Source organism: Globicephala melas, chromosome 17, assembly GCF_963455315.2.
Source record: "Globicephala melas chromosome 17, mGloMel1.2, whole genome shotgun sequence".
NCBI classification, from domain to species: Eukaryota; Metazoa; Chordata; class Mammalia; order Artiodactyla; family Delphinidae; genus Globicephala; species Globicephala melas.
Window position 1 is genome coordinate 4,805,828 of NC_083330.1, and position 20,211 is coordinate 4,826,038.

General features: G+C 47.9%; 1 protein-coding gene across 1 annotated transcript; it reads right to left on the reverse strand.

The window, feature by feature from the left end:
• Positions 1-5,343: 5,343 nt before the first annotated feature.
• Positions 5,344-18,857, reverse strand: LOC115855005 (epidermal retinol dehydrogenase 2). Its single transcript, XM_030859713.2, has 7 exons — positions 18,730-18,857; positions 15,727-16,073; positions 12,661-12,792; positions 10,099-10,198; positions 7,898-8,042; positions 6,911-7,036; positions 5,344-5,635 (listed from the first exon to the last, which is right to left on the reverse strand). Exons 2-7 carry the CDS (start codon positions 16,057-16,059, stop codon positions 5,542-5,544), a joined length of 930 nt encoding a protein of 309 aa, XP_030715573.1. The 5' UTR covers positions 16,060-16,073; positions 18,730-18,857; the 3' UTR covers positions 5,344-5,541.
• Positions 18,858-20,211: the final 1,354 nt, after the last annotated feature.

Below are 20,211 nucleotides of genomic sequence, written 5' to 3' on the forward strand. Positions count from 1 at the left end.
ATAAACCACATGCAGCTATAATCACATTTAACCCCAAAACTACACAGAATTTGGTATAAAAGATTCCATTATATATTTTATTATTTTTTCTTAAAAATTTTCATTGAAGTATAGTTGATTTACAATGTTGTGTTAGTTTCAGGTGTACAGCAAAGTGATTCAGTTTTATATATATGTAATATATATATAAATTATATATATATTTTTTCAGATTATTTTCCCTTATAGGTTATTACAAAATACTGAGTATAGTTCCCTGTGCTGTACAGTAGGTTTTGCCCTCAGTTTTCTGATGGGTCAAAGAAAAGTAATTTATTTTCAGTTTATCCAGATTTTGTTGTTTAAGATGGGAATGATGACTTCATGTCAGAAATGAAACCTGACATTTAGAAGACGAAACCCAACGTTCGGAAGATGAAACCTGAAACCAGAAGTTGGCATCTATCAGCTAGTCCTGCGTGCTTATATTTAGCACTGTCTTTTAGAAGATAAACGTCCTTACCCTCCGTGTTTACAGCTTTGTGGCCTCAGCCAAAATTTTAAGATGTCAAGAAAATGTTCCATTTAATAGCCTGTAACATATATTAAATATTTGCATACCTAGTACATAGTACTTTGCAAAGTGACTGAAACGTAATTTTTTGAAAGGAAGAAAGGAAGAGATAGAGAGACAGAGAAGTTGGAAAGGAGGAAGTCAGAAGGAAAGAGAGAACAAATAAGAACCATAAGGAGAAAGAGAATTAAGATCCAAAGTTTATCCAAAATTATATCAACATAAGTGGCCTATGTATACTGAATAGTAACATGAATAAAAATCAAAGTAGAACATTATATTTTCTTTTTTTTTGGTATACTCCCAAAGGCAGGCAAATTCTTTTAGATAACAAAGAATTAAAATATTTATTCTATAAAAATCCATAGCTCCAGGACTTCCCTGGTGGTGCAGTGTTTAAGAATCCACCTGCCAATGCAGGGGACACGAGTTTGAGCCCTGGTCCGGGAAGATCCCACATGCCACGGAGCAACTAAGCCAGTGCGCCACAACTACTGAGCCTGAGCTCTAGAGCCCGTGAGCCACAACTACTGAGCCCGCGTGCCACGACTACTGAAGCCCACGTGCCTAGAGCCTGAGCTCTGCAACGAGAAGCCACTGCAATGAGAAGCCAGCGCACCACAATGAAAAGTAGCCCCCGCTCGCCACAACTAGAGAAAGCCTATGTGCAGCAGTGAAGACCCAACACAGCCAAAAATAAATAAATAAAATAAATAAATATATATATGTATAAACTCCATAGCTCTAAATAAATACTGAAATACCCTTAACAAACAGGTTAAAAAATGTCAACGGAAATGTGTTATAAAGAGATTTCAAGTGGTACCAGACTCATTGCTACAAACTGGAAGTTTAAGGTCAGAGTTTACATAGGGGACATAGTAGAAACTGATGTTTATTGAGTGTTGGTATGTACCAGACCCTACATTAGGTATTTTATCACTGTCAACTCATTTAATCCTTGTAGCAGTCAAAAGAGGAATTACAGCCATTTGCAGAATTGGAAAAGGGTTTCAGAAAGTTCAAGTCACTTGACCTAAGTTGCATAGCTAAACTGATTCGAAACCTCTTCTATGACTTGGAAGCGCCTGTGGCCAAGATTACTAATGCCCATTTTCCCACATTTAGAAATCTCTGCTGTTATTAGATGGAGTCATGGCTGCTGTAATCAAAGCTACAATCCCCAGTCTCACTTGCATCTAATAATGTTTGAAGAGAGTGTTATGTGGCTGTTTCTAGAAATATCCTTTAAAGGCAAATTGGTGCCTATGTCATTTTCATCCTTACCCTTCCTACATTTGCTGCCTGGAAGGTTCTATGATGGCTGCCATCTTGGCGGTGATGGTGGTGGCCACACTGCAGGGATGGCCGAGTGAGGAGCTGTCCGTAGCCCAGGTCCCTGGAAATTCATAGAGCAGAACCAGCAGAGAAGGTATCATCCACTCACCTCTGGACTTTCACACAACAGAGAGAACACACTCATAGTTCCTACCTCACTGTTATTTACGATCATTATTATAGCTGAACATCATTTTAAAATTAATATAGAACTCAGTACCTTGTCGAGCAGTGCTGCATATGGCAGAAATGAAAATATGAGGTGTAAGTTCAAGTTCTCAGGTGGGAGGTGGCAAGGGCTCAGAATCGTACAGACTAGAAATCTGGTGATCTGTGTTTGGCAGTGGAAACATTTAGTTCAAATTGACCTCACTCTACCTTGAAAGCTCTGTCACCTGCTGAGGGAGATTGTAGCATGAAGGGAAAAGGTAAGACAAATTCAGAATCTTGCTATGACTTGGATGTTTCTGCTGCTTTAAGTGGAGTCTCCCAGAGTTGAACCCAGGCTGGAGAGCACCTGTGTGCAAACGGAGGTGTGAGGGAATAAAAGTCTGTCCCAGGAGGCCCTCTCTACCTACAATCTAGAGCCTCAGATGGTTGAAACAGCCAACACCCTCTGTGTCTGATGAGAAGCCCTTGGAAGGGTGGATTCCAGACAATGGCCTTAGCAGAGTAAGACTGTGGTCCTAAGCCTTTTTCCAGCACCTTCCACTAAAGGTTGTTTGCCAGACATGGTATCCAGCACCGTAGCAATCATCAAGTGATAGGTTTTTCCCCTAAAGCTATGCTTCAGATGGTCCCAAGAGAGTCTTTACTAGATGGGGAGGGACACAGGGAGAGAGAGAGGCAGGGCATAGATGCCAGTAGCAGAGCAGAGCCAGGACAGAGCAAAGTTCTGGACTTCGCAAGACATGCAGTGAGTGGGAAGGGCTTTGAGGTGGAGTGGGTCTGTGGGTTTCATCTGATAAGAGGATACATAGATATTTAGGGAAGCCGACTGTGACAGAACTGTAAGTTGACACCAACACCTGTTTTTATCCTTTTCTACAGTGATATAACCCCTGATCTTTAGCTGGTTCATTCAGGACAAAACGGGGACCACACTTAGCATCCATGGCAGGCTGGTTTAGTCACGTGACTAATTCTGGCTGATAGGATGTGGTGTTTGAAGCCCTGACTCCTAGTGTGATGATATTTGGAGATGGAGCCTTGGGGAGGTAACTAGGGTCATTCGGTCATGAGGGTTGAGCCCTCGTGATAGGGTTAGTGCCCTTATAGGAAGAGGGAGAGCATGATCTCCCTCTCCATGGCCACACATGGAAGAAAGGCCATGTGAGAACACAGTGGGAAGAGGGCTGACCGCAAGCCAGGAAGAGCCCTCACGAGAAACTGAACCAGCTGGCACCTTGATCTTGCCCTTCCCAGCCTTCAGAACTGTGAGAAAATAAACGTTTGTTGTTTAAGCCCCCCAGTCTGTGGTATTTTGTCATGGCAGCCTGAGCTAACTAATGCAACATCACAATGTGAAAACCAAGCCCCCAAAACCTCCCCAAACCACGGTCACACGTGTTCCCCAGCCAAACTCCTTCTAATAGCAAGCGTTCTTCCTCATTCTTGAGCAGCGTGCCCACTACAGGATGATGCCATCCGGAGGGCAGCGTGCCCACTTCTGGGGACAGCCCTTGTTTTCCAGCCTTTCCAGTCTTAAGGCCTCCTGAGGTGTTGGGCTCTTGATCGTGGCTTCATTAGGATTAAATTTCAGATGGAAGCTGCTCGGAAACACACGCTGAGGACACTTGCTCCTCAGTGGTGTTAAATCAGCTTGTTATTTGTTACCCTCTAGAATCCTCTAATTTACATATGGTCTCTTCTCCTGTGAACGCTTCAAATAAATCTGAATTCACTTAGACAATCGTACGGGTACTGTAAAACCACAATTAGATTTCAGGCCTTTGTAGTCGTCCAGCCAAGATGCACTCCAATTAGAAATAATTGCTGTTAACGCTGTTATGATGTGGTACGGCCCACTCTGCCCCAGACCTTTGTTCTACAAAATCCCCTGAGAGCCTCTTCTTTATTCTTCAACTAAATAGATAGGCGCCTAGAATATACGCTTTTGGAATTGTAATACAGGAGCAATATTGTGCCTCTCTCTTAATTAACCTTGTTAACCAAGGATTTGGAACATGAGTCGGTTGGCGTAAGCGGGCCTTTGATCCTCTCAATGCACGTCTCTGGTTGAGGAGGAAATAAAACGCTTTTTCTTCTTCGGCGTACGCCAAATACCTTTATGATTCTGGTTTAATGAAATAACGTGTGTAAAGCGCTCAGCTTCGTGCCAGGCGCGTTAATGTGAGCTATCGTTTTTAGGATCACAAAAGGAGTTTTTAAAAGGCTTTCTGAAGGGACAGGAAATACAGGGGCGGAGCTGTCGGAGCCATGCAGGAAGCTCAAGAGAAATCAGTCCACAATGAATCCCAGACGCCGCATTCCCTGAGACGGTTACTCCTCTAAGAGAATGTTACCCCCAAGATACTCAAACTCTCATTTCTTTTGACTCTCACAGGGTCTTCCGGGATACTTCTCATCCCTTCCCACGCTCCACCAAAGGATGGGAAGAGACAAAGGCTGCTCTTTCTCTTGCAAGGTAGGTGCTCCCACCAGCCTGGGAAGGAGCTCCAGGGATACGGTAATTAACGTGTTTCTCTTAATCGTGCTTTTATAGTTAATCTCCAAAGCGTGAAAACAGTTGGCCAGTTGATTAAACTGTAAGCATACAATAGATCTGAAATGAAGGCAGCCCTGAGGAATGCAAATGGATAAAATTTTTCATTCTGTGATAAAAATACCTCACAACGACCCCAACTTGAAATACTAAATGAAGCACTTGAAATTACCCACATGAATATGATTTCTGGCTTAATAGGGAACAGGTCATCTAACTCAGTAGAATATCATTTCTTCAGGGTAAGAAGCAACCATTCTTGAATCTCTTCTAGGAAAGAAATGTGACCCTATTTAGTGTGTGGTCTAGAATCACTGCCCCTCGGGTCACCCAGGGAATGTGCAGGAAGGCTCCCTGACACAGTGGCCCTGGTGCACCCTCACCAGGATACCCAGGGCTAGAAGCAAGCATTTGTGTGGCTACTGTGCAGAGGGGGACATGGGAGGCTGGCCTTTCTACACCAGGCGGCACAGTTTCAACAAGGCCAGGGCTGAGAGCAGGGCAAGGGGGAATCCAGAGCTCTGTGTCCTCTGGAGAGAGGGCACCCAGTTCAGCACTCACCCATCAGCCCTCATCTCCGCTGCCCAGCGCGGGCTCAGCCACAGCCAGCCCCATTTGAGCCACCTCCCAAAAGACCAAAGCGAAAGGCAGTTCACGAGAGAGAGGATTATCTCACTTTCACATCTGTTGCAAGCAAATGACAAAAATGGGCTGTTTTTTTTTTGTTTGTTTGTTTTTAATTTAAAAAACTCAACAGAAAAGCAGTACGCAACATTATTTTCAAAGGCATTGGTTGAAAATACTAGTCCGGACAGCAGACGAAGAACTTGTGGTTTCCAGATACATTCGGTCGGACAAACACTTCTTCATTGAAACAGACATTGCGTAGCTTTGGGTATCAGGTGACATCAGCCAGAGTTGGTCTTTAGTCTTTCTTCTTATGGCCACAGAAGCCATCCATTGCATTAAAGACACCCATATACTCAGCCAAAAGCATTCCAAGCTTGAGGGGCAAGAAACTAAAGAGAACACAAGAGTGAACTTTCCCGGTTATAATTCACGAAAGCATCTTTACTGGCTCCGCTGAAAAGCAGGGCCACTGACTTGTTGCAGAAGTCATTCACACACGCCCACCTGAATGTCCCTGCCTCATGGTCACTCGGGGCTTATCCACCACATGGGAGGACACTGGCCCAGGGTCTCTGGATCTCTCCTTGCTTTATTTACACTATTCAGCCTCCAGGGCCTCACTACACTCTGTAACGATGGACAGGAAGCCGTGAAGTCCTGTGGATTCGTGAGCCTGGCTTGCATCCCAGTTCTGTCACCCGCAGTGTCACTGGCCTCTGGAGACTCAGTTCCTTCCACTGTCAAAAGAGGTCATCGCTCTTTCTTTCTGGGACCACTGGGAGGATTAGATGCAATAGCTCCTCCGAGCTTTGGCGTGACCCAACTAAGACTGTTCATCTTCTCCACCCTGCTCACCTCTCCTGACACTCTGACCCCGTCCATCCAGATGTTCACACAGCAGGGCGAGGAGAGGCACAGCAAACAAACCGGAGACTTGTCCTGGGAGTGAGGTGAAGAAAAGGGCCCCTCCGAGGGCAGCCCAAGATATCCAGGTGGCTCCTGCCCTCCCCGGCTTCTGGCCTCTGGTCAAATGTTACCCTTCTCCATGAGACGCCCGTGCGGACCTTACTGACAATTCAGTCCTGCCGTGCTCTCTTCCACCTCTTGCTCTGGGATCACCTTCTCCTGCTTTGTATTTCCTTCATAGCACTGAGGACCACCCAGAATATCTTTCTTTTACTTTACTTTCTTGTTTGTTTGTTCCCTCCACCAGCCCCCCGAGAAGAGAATCTCCAGTGAGAGCAGGGACTCTTATCTCTCTTGTTCTTTGCTGTAACCCAGATCCTGGGATGGCCAACAGAGCACGGCACACACACTAGCCACTCTACTGATGATTGAATAGATATTTGAAGGAGTGTGTGATGTGGTTCCCTGTCACTGAACTTCTTCAGGTTTCCAAAGCCTTCTCAGGACCTATGCAGATAGCTCCCCAACTGGGCCCAGAACTAACAGCCTATGAAAGTAAACGTAACCTCCATTTTCTGACTCACGGGAAGCACCGCAAGTATGCAAATTTGAGATTGTGTCAGCAAATGGGAACAATCGAGGGATCAAAATCCATTCATTTAACAGGTAGTTTTTAAGTGGCTCCCCTCTGTAGGACCTGGAGTCATTTGTTGATACGATTGACACATTACAGAAGTAATAGAAGCAGATACTGTTACCTTTTTAAAAACACTATGAAGTATATAAACCTTGGCATATATAAGTACGATTTTTCTTGCAGGATAGCATCTACTATCTTCCTGACTGCATATTCTGGTTCCAGAATCGGTAACAGAGAAGGACAGCTAGGGGGTCAAAAAAAAAAAAAAAAAGCCGTATATTAAGAAATTAATAAAAGCAATTCTTAAAAATAGGATAAAACAGTTGTAAGACATTATCATTTATTTGCTTCTTTCCCTGCCAGATTTGATCTTTTTCTATACTTACTTCCTTATTACCTACCTGGCAAATAATAGCATAACTAGGATTCGAAATGGAAAATGATTCTAATTAATACACTGATGTTACAATATGCACATATGTGAAACCGTATTAAATGAATGGTCTAAATGTTGTAAAGCGAGTCTTTGAGAAATCACTGCTGGGACTTCCCTGGGAGTCCGGTGGTTAAGACTCCACGCTCCCAATGCAGGGGGCCCAGGTTTGATCCCTGATCAGGGAACTAGATCCCACATGCGCGCCGCAACTAAGACCCGGCGCAGCCAAATACATAAATAAATGAATATTTAACAAAAATAACAAAAAAAGAAAGAAAAGAAAACTACCTGCCTGTCATCTCATGAGTGCAGACTGGGTATTTATGCCCCTTCAACAATTTCTGGTCCTTCTGTGGAATCAGGGAGAAGGCAGGATGGAGTCAGGTGGCAGAAAGGGGGTGCGATGGGAGTGCCGAGGAGATGGGGGAGGAGGTCTGGGCCACAGGGTGGCTGCAACTTGGATACAGCCTTGATAACCCATTGCTTATTAAACCCAGTATCTTAAACACAACTGCATTTGAGGAAGGAAATTCTGAAACCATTTATAAATCAGGCTGCATGCTGGAAAAATCTTTTTAAACAACTTTAGAAAACAGATAGAACAAAATAAAATGGATGGCTCATCATTTTTCAAAACATAGTTTCTTTGAAATCAGAGGACATGCTTACCCAGTAGTACAGCCGTCAAACATTCCAGTGTTTATAAAAAATGGGCACACAATAGTGGTTTTGATCCCGTTTTGTTTCTTGGCAAATGTTTCCATAAATACCGATTCAGCAAATCCAAAGGCTGCAAATTTACTTGCACAATAATCTGAAAAAAGACAAACGATGCTAACGTATAGCGTAAAGTTTTTAAATGTCATTACATTAAGGTTTCCTCGTAACATGAATATCAGCAGAGAATGGGACGGCAATTTCAGAGTCCTTATTCTGTATGATCTTGGTCTGCTCCACCTGGAAGGGGCCAGGAGTGAGCGGGAAGGACCACGGTCACCTCAAGGTCAGATTACAATGACCACGTGGATTCGCGGAGAAGCAGGGCTGCGGGGAGCCTCCTGAGGGGCGGGTCACACAGCCGGCCTTTGCTCCCGTGTTAGTGATGGTCAGACACTCTGCCAGCCATGACACGCGGCACAAGATGTGCGTCCTGTCCCTGTCCCTGTCCCAAAGAACTGCAGCCCAGTCGGGGCAGGAAGACACACAAAAGGAGAAATAAAATAATAGGTCAAGTGGGAGTCTGGGCAGTGGAGATCAGTGTGGGCCATGATACTCAGATCAAATTTTCTTCCAACTCTAATTCTTCCACTTCCAGAAAAAAACAAAGGACTCTGTCCCTTCCGCCTCAACTGCTCAAGTTATCTTCAAGTGCAGGGGGAGGGGAAACTGGTATTTGTGTCAGTTTTGAGCTCTCTGTCCTCAGGTACGCTCACTTCAAGTAAACACCTGAATATTCAATTTACTAAATGGAAACGTGGGGAGAAGAGGAGTTTAGGTGGACTTATCCTTTCCTCTGCCTCACACGATGCACACCTCCTGGCTTCGGTGGGAAGCAGCTCCTCCAGCTGGCAAGATCCAGGCTACAGGTGCCAGGTGTGGGCTGGTGGGGGCCCGCTGCTGCCCAAGACAGTGGGAAAGCCAACAGAAGAAGGGGCCGGGGGGGGTGTCCTGAGCCGCTTCTGGGATCATCTGAGTCGTTTGGTAGAAATGCAGCTCTCTGAGCTCCTCGACCCGCGAGATGAAGAGGTGTGGGTACGGCCCAGGGCCAGGGAATCTGCATTCTAAATAGCATATCTGAGGTTCTGACACAGGGGAGCCACCACTCACACTGTGGGAACTCAAAAGGCTTACACTTGTTCCTAAGGGGAGCACGGGTGGGAGAGACGTCCGTCTGAAGACAGATATGTTGTGTCCAAGAAAAGGATTAAGACGAGCTGTAAATACACTTGTATGATTTCAAGACCCGTGATTTCTCAGATGTACGAGAGAGGTAATAATAACACCTGATGAATTCTAAGGAGGACAGAGGAAGGGAGATCCAGGGTACAGGGAGATGTGTACAGACTGCTAATATTTTGGGTGATGGGTGGTTCCGGAAACCTATCCACGTAGCTGAGACGTACTTGCTGAGACTAGTGTTGTGAACCTTCCACCACACTACTCAGCTCCAAAGCACTAGGCAGGGCCCAGTCGGCCAGCTGGGCCGTCCACTACTGAGTGCTGCAGTTAGGGTTCCGGTGGGTGAGCCTCCAAGAGGGACAGGACTTCCGCTCCTCCTAGAACCAGCTCCCCAGTGGGCCGCCTTCACCGAAGATCTTGGCGTACGTCTTTGTCCCCTCCCCACCACTAATGTCAAGTCAGTTGCCAGGGAAATGGAAGTCACAACAAGTTCCTGCAAGTCTCCAACCAATGGAAAAGCAAAGAGGTTAATTTTAGGTTTCCTGGGGTGAAGACATTTTCTCTAAACTCACGGCTAGGGGAGATCACTTAATGGAAACTTAGGAGGGGTGAGAGTCCTCCTGGTATCATCCTGATAACAGTGCCGGGTGAGCTTTGGGGGACGGTGACTATGCTGATCACTTGTGTAAGAAATTTATCAGTAGGGTCTCTCTCTTTCTCTCTTTTTAAACCCAAGGGATTGCCTAAGACCTAACGCTTCCGAAGTGCACAGTTCAACTTCGTGTACGTATAAACTGCTGGGTGATTTGGCCGGACCGTGAAGTTCTCAACCACTTACCTTACTTGAATATCCCTCTTCATCTATTATCCTTCATTATGAGTGCATAAGGTCAGTGCTGATTATTCAGAGCTATTACTCAAGTTAAAGTTACAAGAAACTTTGCAATTGTGAAATATCACATTTCTCTTACCGGCCAGTCCATTTACTCCAATTAATCCAGCTGAACTCGAAATGCAAACCAAATGTCCATGGTCGTTAGCGATCATCGCAGGTAGAAAGGCTTTATAAGTCTAAGAAGATCAAGGTGAAATGTTTAACATTTGATGCCACATTTTATATTTTTTTCAGATGTTTATAAGATCACTGTGATTGAAAAAAAAATTAAGCTCAAAAAAATACCTGAAGGCACTGGGATATTCAAACTTAACCGTCTGGGAAATAACCATCTTAACTGGTTTAACCTGTATTGATGCTTTCCTGATGGCAATTCCAATATTATTAAAAATAACTTATTCAGACGTATATTTTGCTCATGTTTGACTTTTAAAAACACAGTATTAAGACAATAATTGAAGCAGTATAGGAAACTCTTAGTTGTGGCAGCCACGACCCACAAACCAATAAGAACACTCAAGGATAAGATTATTTCAACTCATGGTGCCTTTTTTCCTCCCTGGGCTTATAGCTGAATTTCAAATTTTTCTGAACATTGTTCACAGGACATGCGACTGCTGGCTTCAGTTTAAAAATACCACTTTATTTTTAAAGTCATCTATACTTCTCTGAATAATGGTTTCTTATTTTTATTCCATGTCATAAAGGAGAATATCTGTTAGACAGAGGAGACACACACTGTGTCTCAGTATGTATTATATAGAATACCTTCACCTTTCCTGTGGGACCTGGGAAAAAAAGCTAAAAGAGAAATAAATTTGGGGACATGTATGCTGCAACAAAGGAATAATGAATCAAACATGGATAGTTGCATATTTATATGAAATAAATTTATATTCATATTTTCAAATAGGAATAATATGCATAAATATGAGAAAAGGGATCTCTAATAAAAGTCAAACAACCTTTGTTCGTCTGCATCTCGATGAGTTTCAGAGAGAAACTAACAGAGAGAGAGAGAAGTGGAAAGTCAAAGAGGCACCAACAGCTCAGCGTGACCCACGGCATCCTGAGTTCCGATGGTCCATGATGATGGGCATCACTGCTCCGTGGGACACGCCCCCTTGGGAGCACGGTCACCACGAGCTCTCTGACCCTCAGCAGTCACGTGCCTACTCCGGGCAGGTGCTCAAAGGGCGTTTGCGAACCCGCCTGGGAAGAGTGTACAGAGTGTGAGGACTTAAGGGCATGACAGGGGCCAGGGAAACACCAGCAGCTCAGGAGCAACTAGCAGGGGAGAGAGAAAGAGGAGACCAGGATGGGGACACGGACAGCGGTGGGGAAGGAACACAACGCCCCGGGAGTGGACACTTAGGAGACGACGCCCTCACATTCATGCTGACCGTACCTTCTAACCTCTGTCTCGAGAAGGAGCGGGGCATTTGCAACAAGACAACATCAATCCCGTGCAGTCGTTCCTGAAGGAACTCGGTGGCCCCTTAGCTCGGAATCTTTCCATCTTTCTCCCCAAAACTATACGGAACGCTGAAACTACCACCAGCAGCGTTACATTTTTGGTGAAACCAGGGGACACAAAACCTACAAACTCCAAATGGCATGTGAAGGCTGTCACAGGAGAGCTGGGCAGGAGCCCCTGAGGTTGGCGTGGGGAGAAAGGAGGGGGTCTCTGAAATGTCCGGCAAACTCTCACGCCCCGATGGAGAGAGCTGGTCTGGGGGACGGGCTGTGGGCAAGAGCCGGGTGCGGGGGCAGAACGAGGGCACGTGTGTGGCTGGGGAAGCTGACGTGACTGGTCTTTGCAAAAGCCAGGAAGACGCAGCCTGAATGTGGGCACGTCGCCTTGGAAGTCAGGGCTGTGCCTCAATGTTCAAGGCCCCTAGTCACCAGGTGGGACTGGTGGGAACTCTCCTTTCCCTGGTTAGGTACCGAGTAAGGTGACCATGCGTCTTGGTTTGCCCCGAACAGACCTGATTGATGCTTGCTTGTTAATTACGCCTCCTTTCACTTCAAGAGAGTTCTAGCCAGGAACTCTCTTAGGCAAACGATAAGGTCACCTGGTCATGTCTAAGCACGGTCACTTTTAACTTCTATGGTCCCTTGTCTCACTGCTGTTTTAAGGCTTCTTCATGAGGTGCCTGGGATAGTACCTGACACAGGTTGGCCTTCAGTTCATGATTATGACAGGAGGAGAGGACAGTTGTGTCTTTGTAGGATTCTCTGAGCAGAGGCGCTGGGAGGTGTAGGTTAAGTTGGATCTGGAGAGGACAGCTCAAGCTAGAAATAAGAAGTCTGTGCTTTATTTACAGACCAATACTACTGTAAGAGAACGTGAGGAAGGCACTTTAAGATGACAGAGTAGGGGCTTCCCTGGTGGCACAGTGGTTGAGAGTCCGCCTGCCGAGGTATGGGACACGGGTTCGTGCCCCGGTCCGGGAAGATCCTACATGCCGCGGAGCGGCTGGGCCCGTGAGCCATGGCCGCTGAGCCTGCGCGTCTGGAGCCTGTGCTCCGCAACGAGAGAGGACACAACAGTGAGAGGCCCACGTACCGCAAAAAAAAAAAAAAGGTAAAATGACAGAGTAACTTTATATTTATGATGAGAAGAAAAAATAATTACCCATAAATGTGCTTTGAAATTCACATCGAAAGACTTTTCCATGAGCTCATCCGGGCAGTCGAGGAACTTTTTGCCTGTTACGATTCCGGCATTGTTGATGAGGATTGAAACGTCGCCAACTTCTTTCTTAACCTGAATTGAATAAGGAGAACAGCATCACCAGTGCAGTGCAGGCAGACCTCGGAGATACTTCGGGTTCGGTTCCGGACCTCCGCAGAAAAGCAAATACCGCAATAAAGCGGGGTCACACGAATTTTTCGGTTTCCCAGTGCATATACAAGTTATGTTTACACTATACTGTAGTCTATTAAGTGTGCAATAGCATTATGTCTTAGAGACAAGTTGCCTTAATTAAATTTTTTTTTTTTTGCTAAAAATACTAACCATCATCTGAGCCTTCAGTGAATTATCGTAGTAACAAAGATCACTGATTGCAGATTACCAGAACAGACATAATAATGATGAAAAAGTGTGAAATACTGTGAGAATTACCAAAATGTGACCCCGAGACATGAAGTGAGCAAATGTTGGAAAGATGGTGCCAACACTGTTGCTCAAGGCAGGGCTGCCACAAACCTTCAATCTGTTAAAAAACCTTCAGATGGAAAAAAAAAACACAGTACCTTTGAAGTGCAATGAAATGAGGTATGCCTGTAATTCCTTACATCATCCAGGTTCACTTCCCCATAGTTTTATATGCTTCCTGTCCTTGTTAACTCAGACTGAGTTCATGCGCTCTAAAAACAAAGTATGTTTATCTCCTTTGCAGAGTTTATGGCGCACCAGAAATCTAGGTCTGATGCCTCTCTACTCATGCTCCTCCCGTCCTATGATGGTTCCAACACTGCAATGCTACCTTCCTTCTACAGGTAGAGCTGCTCTTATACTCAGTGGTCCTATGCTAAATGACGTATAAGCAGCACCCCATTTTAATTAATGCAGTGGCACACCAGGCATGACAGCCATGCCACATAAATCACGACCTGGGCCGCACAGCGATGGGGGCGGGGGGGGGGAAACGGAGGGTTTACGATATTCACATGCATAGTTGAAACACACCGTTGAGCTCAGAACCCGTCCGTCCTGTTCTCACCAGCTGGCTGGTTCCCTTCTCCCCAACACAGACTTTCAGGTGTAAGATCTGTGAAAGGAGGATCAGAGGGGGCCCCGTCTGCTGCTGTCACACTGGCCAGAGTAGGTGTCAATAACCTTCAGGAATAAAAATTCTGGGAGCGCCGCTGGAGCCTTCCCCTTAGAGCAGACCTTCAGCATGTGACCCAGGCCCTTTGTCAGAAATGAGCAACAGGATTTTCTAGGCTTGACGACAGGGGATGCGGCTGTCCCTCTGCCTTTGTGTTTTGAATTTCATTCCTGTAATGTGTCGCACAGCAGGGGCCCTGTCCCCCGCGAATCAGAGGGCGCCACTGGTTGCAGCACCACTTACATCTCTAGCTCTGTGTGTTGTGTGCACACGTGTGGGTGTGCACGTATGGGGGTGAACCTGCCTATGAGAATGGTGCAGCTGGGCACAGGGAGGCGGTACTACTGAAGCCAGGCGGATGCTGCCACCTTCCCCATCTGCTGTTGCAGAAGGCCCGGGTCCCAGCAAGGAGGCTGACGTGCTGGGTATCCACCAGCCAATGAGATCCACAGCCTGGGGGGATGCGATCGAGAAGTTTCCGGATCTGAAAGTTTGCCCCTTGTTTACTCCTTTTTATGGGAAAAAAATCTCTGGTCCCTATCGTCTATCAAGAACAAGAAGTGGAAATGGTTGCTTTATAGTATCAATATCTTAAGGTCTTTTGTGTTTAAATATGAACCAGTCACTGCTTAAGAGTGGCTGGAGACGTCAGTCATAGCCAGCGGAAGTCAATGTGCCGGGCGATTGGCACTCCAAGTGCAAAGAGCTTACTCTGTGAGGGTGACCAGAGCAAACACCCCTGCGCTTTGAAGGGTGGTCCCTGCACAAGCCCCTGCCAGTTTGTTAGGTCTGGATCCCCAGACTCTGCTGGGCAGCCTGCGACTGGTGACGGTGGTGGTCACGGACGTATAAAATGTAAAGACAAACTTAAAACAAAAGAAACTCACTGGCCAGGGATCTGCGCTAGGGAGTGAGGTGAGAAGCCGCAAGGGGATCCGGGTTCGAGCCGACAAGCTGTGCAGGAACCTTCCCGCAGGCCGGTCTGCTTCCTTCCTTCTCGCTAAACTGGGGAATTCTGAGAGCCGCAGAGAGTGATGTGTGGAGCGCTCCTGCCGGTGAGCGGGATTTCCCTGAAATCCTTCTCAGGGAAAAGAGGCGGCCACCAAACAGGTGCGTGCCTCCATGAGCTAAGAACGCCCGTACCGCTGGCCTACCGGAGCTCGGGTTTCCTGAAAGCGTTCTTTCTAAGTGCATCTGTGTCACTGCCAGAGCAGCAGCTGCAGTTGAGTCTTTAGGATGAATATTCTGATTTTCATATGACCACTTAAGAGAAATACACGTTAATGGAAAGCACTGATGGGGGCAGGGGGGACAGCTGGACTTACGATGAGGCTAGATATGGGTTCACATCCTGGCTTGGTCCCATGCTAGCTCTGTGACCCCAAACAGGTTATTTAATAGCCCTGTTTCTCAGTTTCTTTACCCTCAAAGAAGGGTGCTACGGCCCATCTCTCGCACGGTAATGGGGGCCAGCACAGCCAGCACACGCGCTGGTTAGAGTGCATTCTTCAGAGTTAGAAGACTCAAGTCCCAGCTGTAGCTCTGCTACTTATTACCTGTGTTTCTCAGGTAAGCGACTCACCTGCCCTAAGTTTCCATTTTCTTATGTGTGATGTGGAGATAATAAGAGGCCTGACTTTACAGGATTGTGATATAACTCACACAGGGTGCTAAGCACGGTGTATTGCACACAGTGAGAACTCCAAAATCCTAATTCCCACTCTCCAATATTTTTTAAAGTAAAGGGATGCGGGAGAGGTACATCAGCACTGAGGAAGGCGAACAGACAAAGAAACTGACGGATGTCAAAGAATTTACGTAGCGGTCTCACTACCCGTAGGAAACAGCAAGCACCCAAGATGTACCTGATCGGCCACTCTATACACTTCCTCCTTCCGGCTGCAATCACAGGTATACGCATAAACCCCTGTGGCTCCAGCTTCCTGAGCCATCTTGCAGGTCTCCTCATTCCCCTCCTGGCTGACATCCCAGAGAACAAGCACCGATCCCAGGCGGGCAAATTTGAGGGCTAAGAGCCTTCCAAGTCCACTCCCAGAGCCTGTTATAAGTACGATTTCACCAGCAACATTCTTCTGTGGCCTTGGGATTATGGCAAAAACCAGAACCTCCAGAAGGGCAAACACTGATTTTCCCAAGAAAACGAAAAACGTCTTGACTGAGTTCAGGTTGGGCGCCATGTTCTGGCTGACACCTGTAAAGCAAGAGAGACTCACGTGAGGACCTCGGTATCCATTCCCTCCGAGCTTGCTTACTCCACGGAGCTCACACTTTCTGCAACAGTGAAAGAAACCAAGAAGCGTGATGTAAACATCTCTCCTGGCAGCAGACTCTCAACTTAGAAAGGGGAGGGAACCCACAGGGACCATCTCGGCCAACCTGCCTTCATAGCAGCAAGGTCATCGCTATCCGCACACCTGCTAAGCATTATACGGGACAGAAATGTTCAGTAATCAGGAACTGTACACGTGCCCAGATTTAACCCAAAGGAGAAGTTCACTGTTTCTCATAGTTAACCTGTCTTCATAATAATCACAGGTCCTGATTATTCACGGGCAAAGCCTTGACCATGTGGTGTTTATGACGTAACTGCTCCCTTTTGGTTTTATTTTTACCTCCGTTTAGGTTTCTTATTTGCACTGTTTTCTTATTTGCACTGTTGTTCTTTAAAATCTGAGATTCAAGAGGAAAATGTAAGGAGGGGAATAACCAGACGTTCGAAAGCTTTCCCCCGGACTTGCTGTCAGCACACCGTACCCCTTCCCCACGCTCTGAGGCCCGCACGCCAGATCACTTACCACTCGGCCCTGTGATTGTAGGATATCGGTGGGAGATGGGTGGGCCCTGCCCCTGCCTAGCTGTGGAACCTGGGGCGGCCCACGAAGGCCCTCTGGGCCTCGGTCTCCGCACCTCTACTGGTCCTGTGGCCTCGGGTGGTTTTGCAGATGGGATGAAAATGTCTGCGGTGCATGTGACCACAGTGCTGGCCAGCAGTAAGTGCTTTACGATGTTACCTTGTTTCTCAGACCCACAGGAAGGCACTCAGTAGGTCTGCTGAATGAATAAAAGGCCTCCCTTTGACAAACGCATACAAGGCTCAGTGCTTCCATCCTATCAGTTACTCACACTTTAGTGAGAATGAGTGTATAAGATGCTTCACTACCAACCAGCTGAGAAAGAAGGGAAGGTCTTATTTCCTCCGGGATGAGGAGAGAAGGGGCAAACTGCTGTGGGTGGAAGGCTTCCCTGAATGGAGTGGTCACCTGAGAGGCAGGGATGAGGACAGAAGATGGACATCATTAGTGAGGTGAAGCGGTTCTTCACTTGCTTTGCAGCTTGGCTGGGGACAGACTAATGCTCACAGATTCATCTACGGGACGGCTTGAAGCATGGTCAGACCCTGAGGAAATTGTGACTTAAATTCTTGTTTCTTGGCTCATTCTACAGATGGGACTGAGGACCAGAAGAGTATGTGTGTGGTTTAGCCAGGGTCCCTGTGCTAGTTCGTGCAGGCTAGGTGAGTTCATTATCATGTTTACTGAGCACCGGCCCGGGCAGGTAAGATGCTGGTCCCTGGGGCTGAAGGGGTGGGCAGCCTCCCATAATCTCTGCCCTGGTGAGATGCCTCTCTCCTCAGTGTCTCCAGCACCACAAGGGTGGCCGGAAGCCTCACCACTGTGCTGGCTGACATGAAAGTTACCGGATTCTAGACTTCGGTGTTCCGCTGTCTCAGTGCCGGCGTGATGCAAGCCCTAAAACAAGCCCCTTGTTAATCCCTGTCCTGGCAGATTCTTCCTAGGTTCTCCAGAGCCTAGCATCCTGAGGTCTCCGTCATTTGGGGTTTAGGGTGTCTGCTGGGTACCTGCACAGGTAGCGAGGTCTAGAGATTAAGGTTTGGGTTGGAATTCGGGATCTGCCACTGACCTCTCAGCATCCTTGCTAAAAACTGTTGCATCTCTTCTGCCTCAGTTTCCTCATCTAAATAGCGGGATTCTACGGGTACATGCCAACATTTATGAAATAGGGAAGGTGTGCAAGTTAAATGAGGTTAATACAGGTATTAAGGAAAGGAGGATAGTATGGTCACTACTACCCCGTAGGAAACTTCTGAGCAGACTGGGGAAAAACAAAGAAGGGGGCAGCCCTCTCCAGGAGGTAGAGGAGGGCGTGCTGTGGGATCTCAGCCCCCGCCAGGTTACGCACCCCTCCACCCCCCGCCCCCCATAACGCGGAAGCCAGGCACATGAGAGCAAAGTAAATAATAGCTAGGGCTGTGATTGGTGTTCCTGCTAGCAATGTGAACTTCGGATCCTCAGCTATACCAAAGAAAGAGGGTTACAGCATGCAGACGATGTACCCAGGCAAACGTCTGGTTCTGTTTTAGTATAAAGTTTAGCAAGTCAGGGAGCATGTGCATTACATTTAATCAGGCTGAAGGCGTCTTTGGTGTCTCCATCCCATGGCTTTTACCCCCTTAGTCCAAAAGCTGAGCTAACTTGGTGCAGCCTAAACAGGTGACTTCCGCTTCCCCGGCCAGGGCGCGGCCGCAAGTCGGCCCTGGTGCCGGGGGGCGGAATGGGGTGAATGCGGGAGGATGGCTGGGGAGGGGCAGGCAGATGCACAGAGCAGCGGGGAGCAGGGCACCTGGTCAGAATGCCCCGAAGGTGACGAGGCGACCAGGGATCAACCCCGCGCTGCTCCGGGATGGGGCGGGAGGCCACCAGCTCACTCCTCGGGGGCTCGCGGCGCTCCCCCGCGCTCGTCCCCGCCGCCCAGGCTCCCGGGCTGCGCCGTCTCGAGCCCCCGCCCCGCCTTGACCTTAACGCCGCCAGCGGGGCTCGGCTACTCACCCGGGATGCGCTGCCCTCGCTGCGACCGAGTGGCCGGCCTGCTCCGCCACGGGCCTCGCGTCACTGGTTCTCAGCCTCGCGAGGTTCCGGGTTTACCCCCGCGCCGCCAGAGACAAAGTCCAAGGGCGGGACGGCCACGCCCGCGCGGGGGTGGGGCGCCCGGGGACCCCGCCCGTCGTGTGGGCACGCGCTCTTTTTTTTTTCCCAGGCAGCCGCGTGCAGGAGCTGGAGATTCTGTCGCGGGGACCCATCGCGCACCTGGATTCCGAGCAGGAGAATCACCAGGGGATGTTTAAACATTGCGATGCCCAAGCTGCACCCGGGATTATTAAGTCAGAATTGCCGGCTTGGCAGGAGGCCCTGGTACGAGCTATTAAAAAGCTCCCCAAGTTGGGGATTGGCATGTACACACGGCTATATTTAAAATGCATACCCAACAAGGACCTACTGTAGAGCCCAGGGAACTCTGCTCAGTGTTATGTGGCAGCCTGGATGCGAGGGGAGTTTGGGGGAGAGTGGATACATGTATATGTATGGCCGGGTCGCTTTGCTGTGCACCTGAAACTCTCACAACAGGTAATCGGCTCTACTCCCACATAAAATAAAAAGTTTAAAGAAAAAAAAAAAGCTCCCTAGGTGTTTTTAAAGCACAGCTGGAGGTTGGGACCCCCGTAGAAGAGAACCAGGGGGCGGCAGAGGCGGAGTCCCTGCAGGAGGGGGCCAAGTCCAGCCTCTGAAGCCTGCAGTGCGGGGCACAGATACCAGTTCGGGTCAAAGTGTGACTCCTCCGCTTGGGATCAAGGTCTACAGCTTCGCTGGCCCGGACTTTGGCGTGTGGGCCTGGGGGAGGCGGGTGGGGCGGAGCTAGCTGGGGGCCGAGGAGAAGCGGAAGAAGTTTGTTCTGACTAGATCAGGTTGGGAAAAAGAAAGCCAGCAGTGCTTCTGATCCAACCGCTGTTTATTGAACGTCTTCTCTGTGTGCAAATATGCAGAAGACATAGCAGTGCTACATCTGTCAGGGGAAAAAAAGAAAAAAAAAGAGAAAAACATCGGTTAAGAACCTTAGCTAATCATTTAATATGAGTCACCACTGAAATGACTGAGGTTGGAGTTTGATGGGTGGCGTGAGGAGAAGAAACATCCAATTATAGGGTGCTGAAAGAAAAACTGGGAGTCGGGACAAGATTGCCTTTGGAGTTCAGCCAGGGTTGAGTAGCAGGTCCAGGTGTGCTGAACACGCAGAGGAGAGCTGGTTAGCCAACGTATATCTGGGACAGACCTGGGTATGTGAGGAACTGCACCTTTGTCCTTTATTCGACTGTGAGAAGAGCCAGGTAGGCTGTATAAGCCTGGAGAACGGGGCAGGTGTGTTCATTGGTTTCAAGTCAGCGAACATCACCCGAGGACACGTGCCGTGGGGGGCCTCTGCATGGCTGGGGGAACCGCAAAGTCTTTTTTTGGGGGGGGGGGTGAGACACAGTC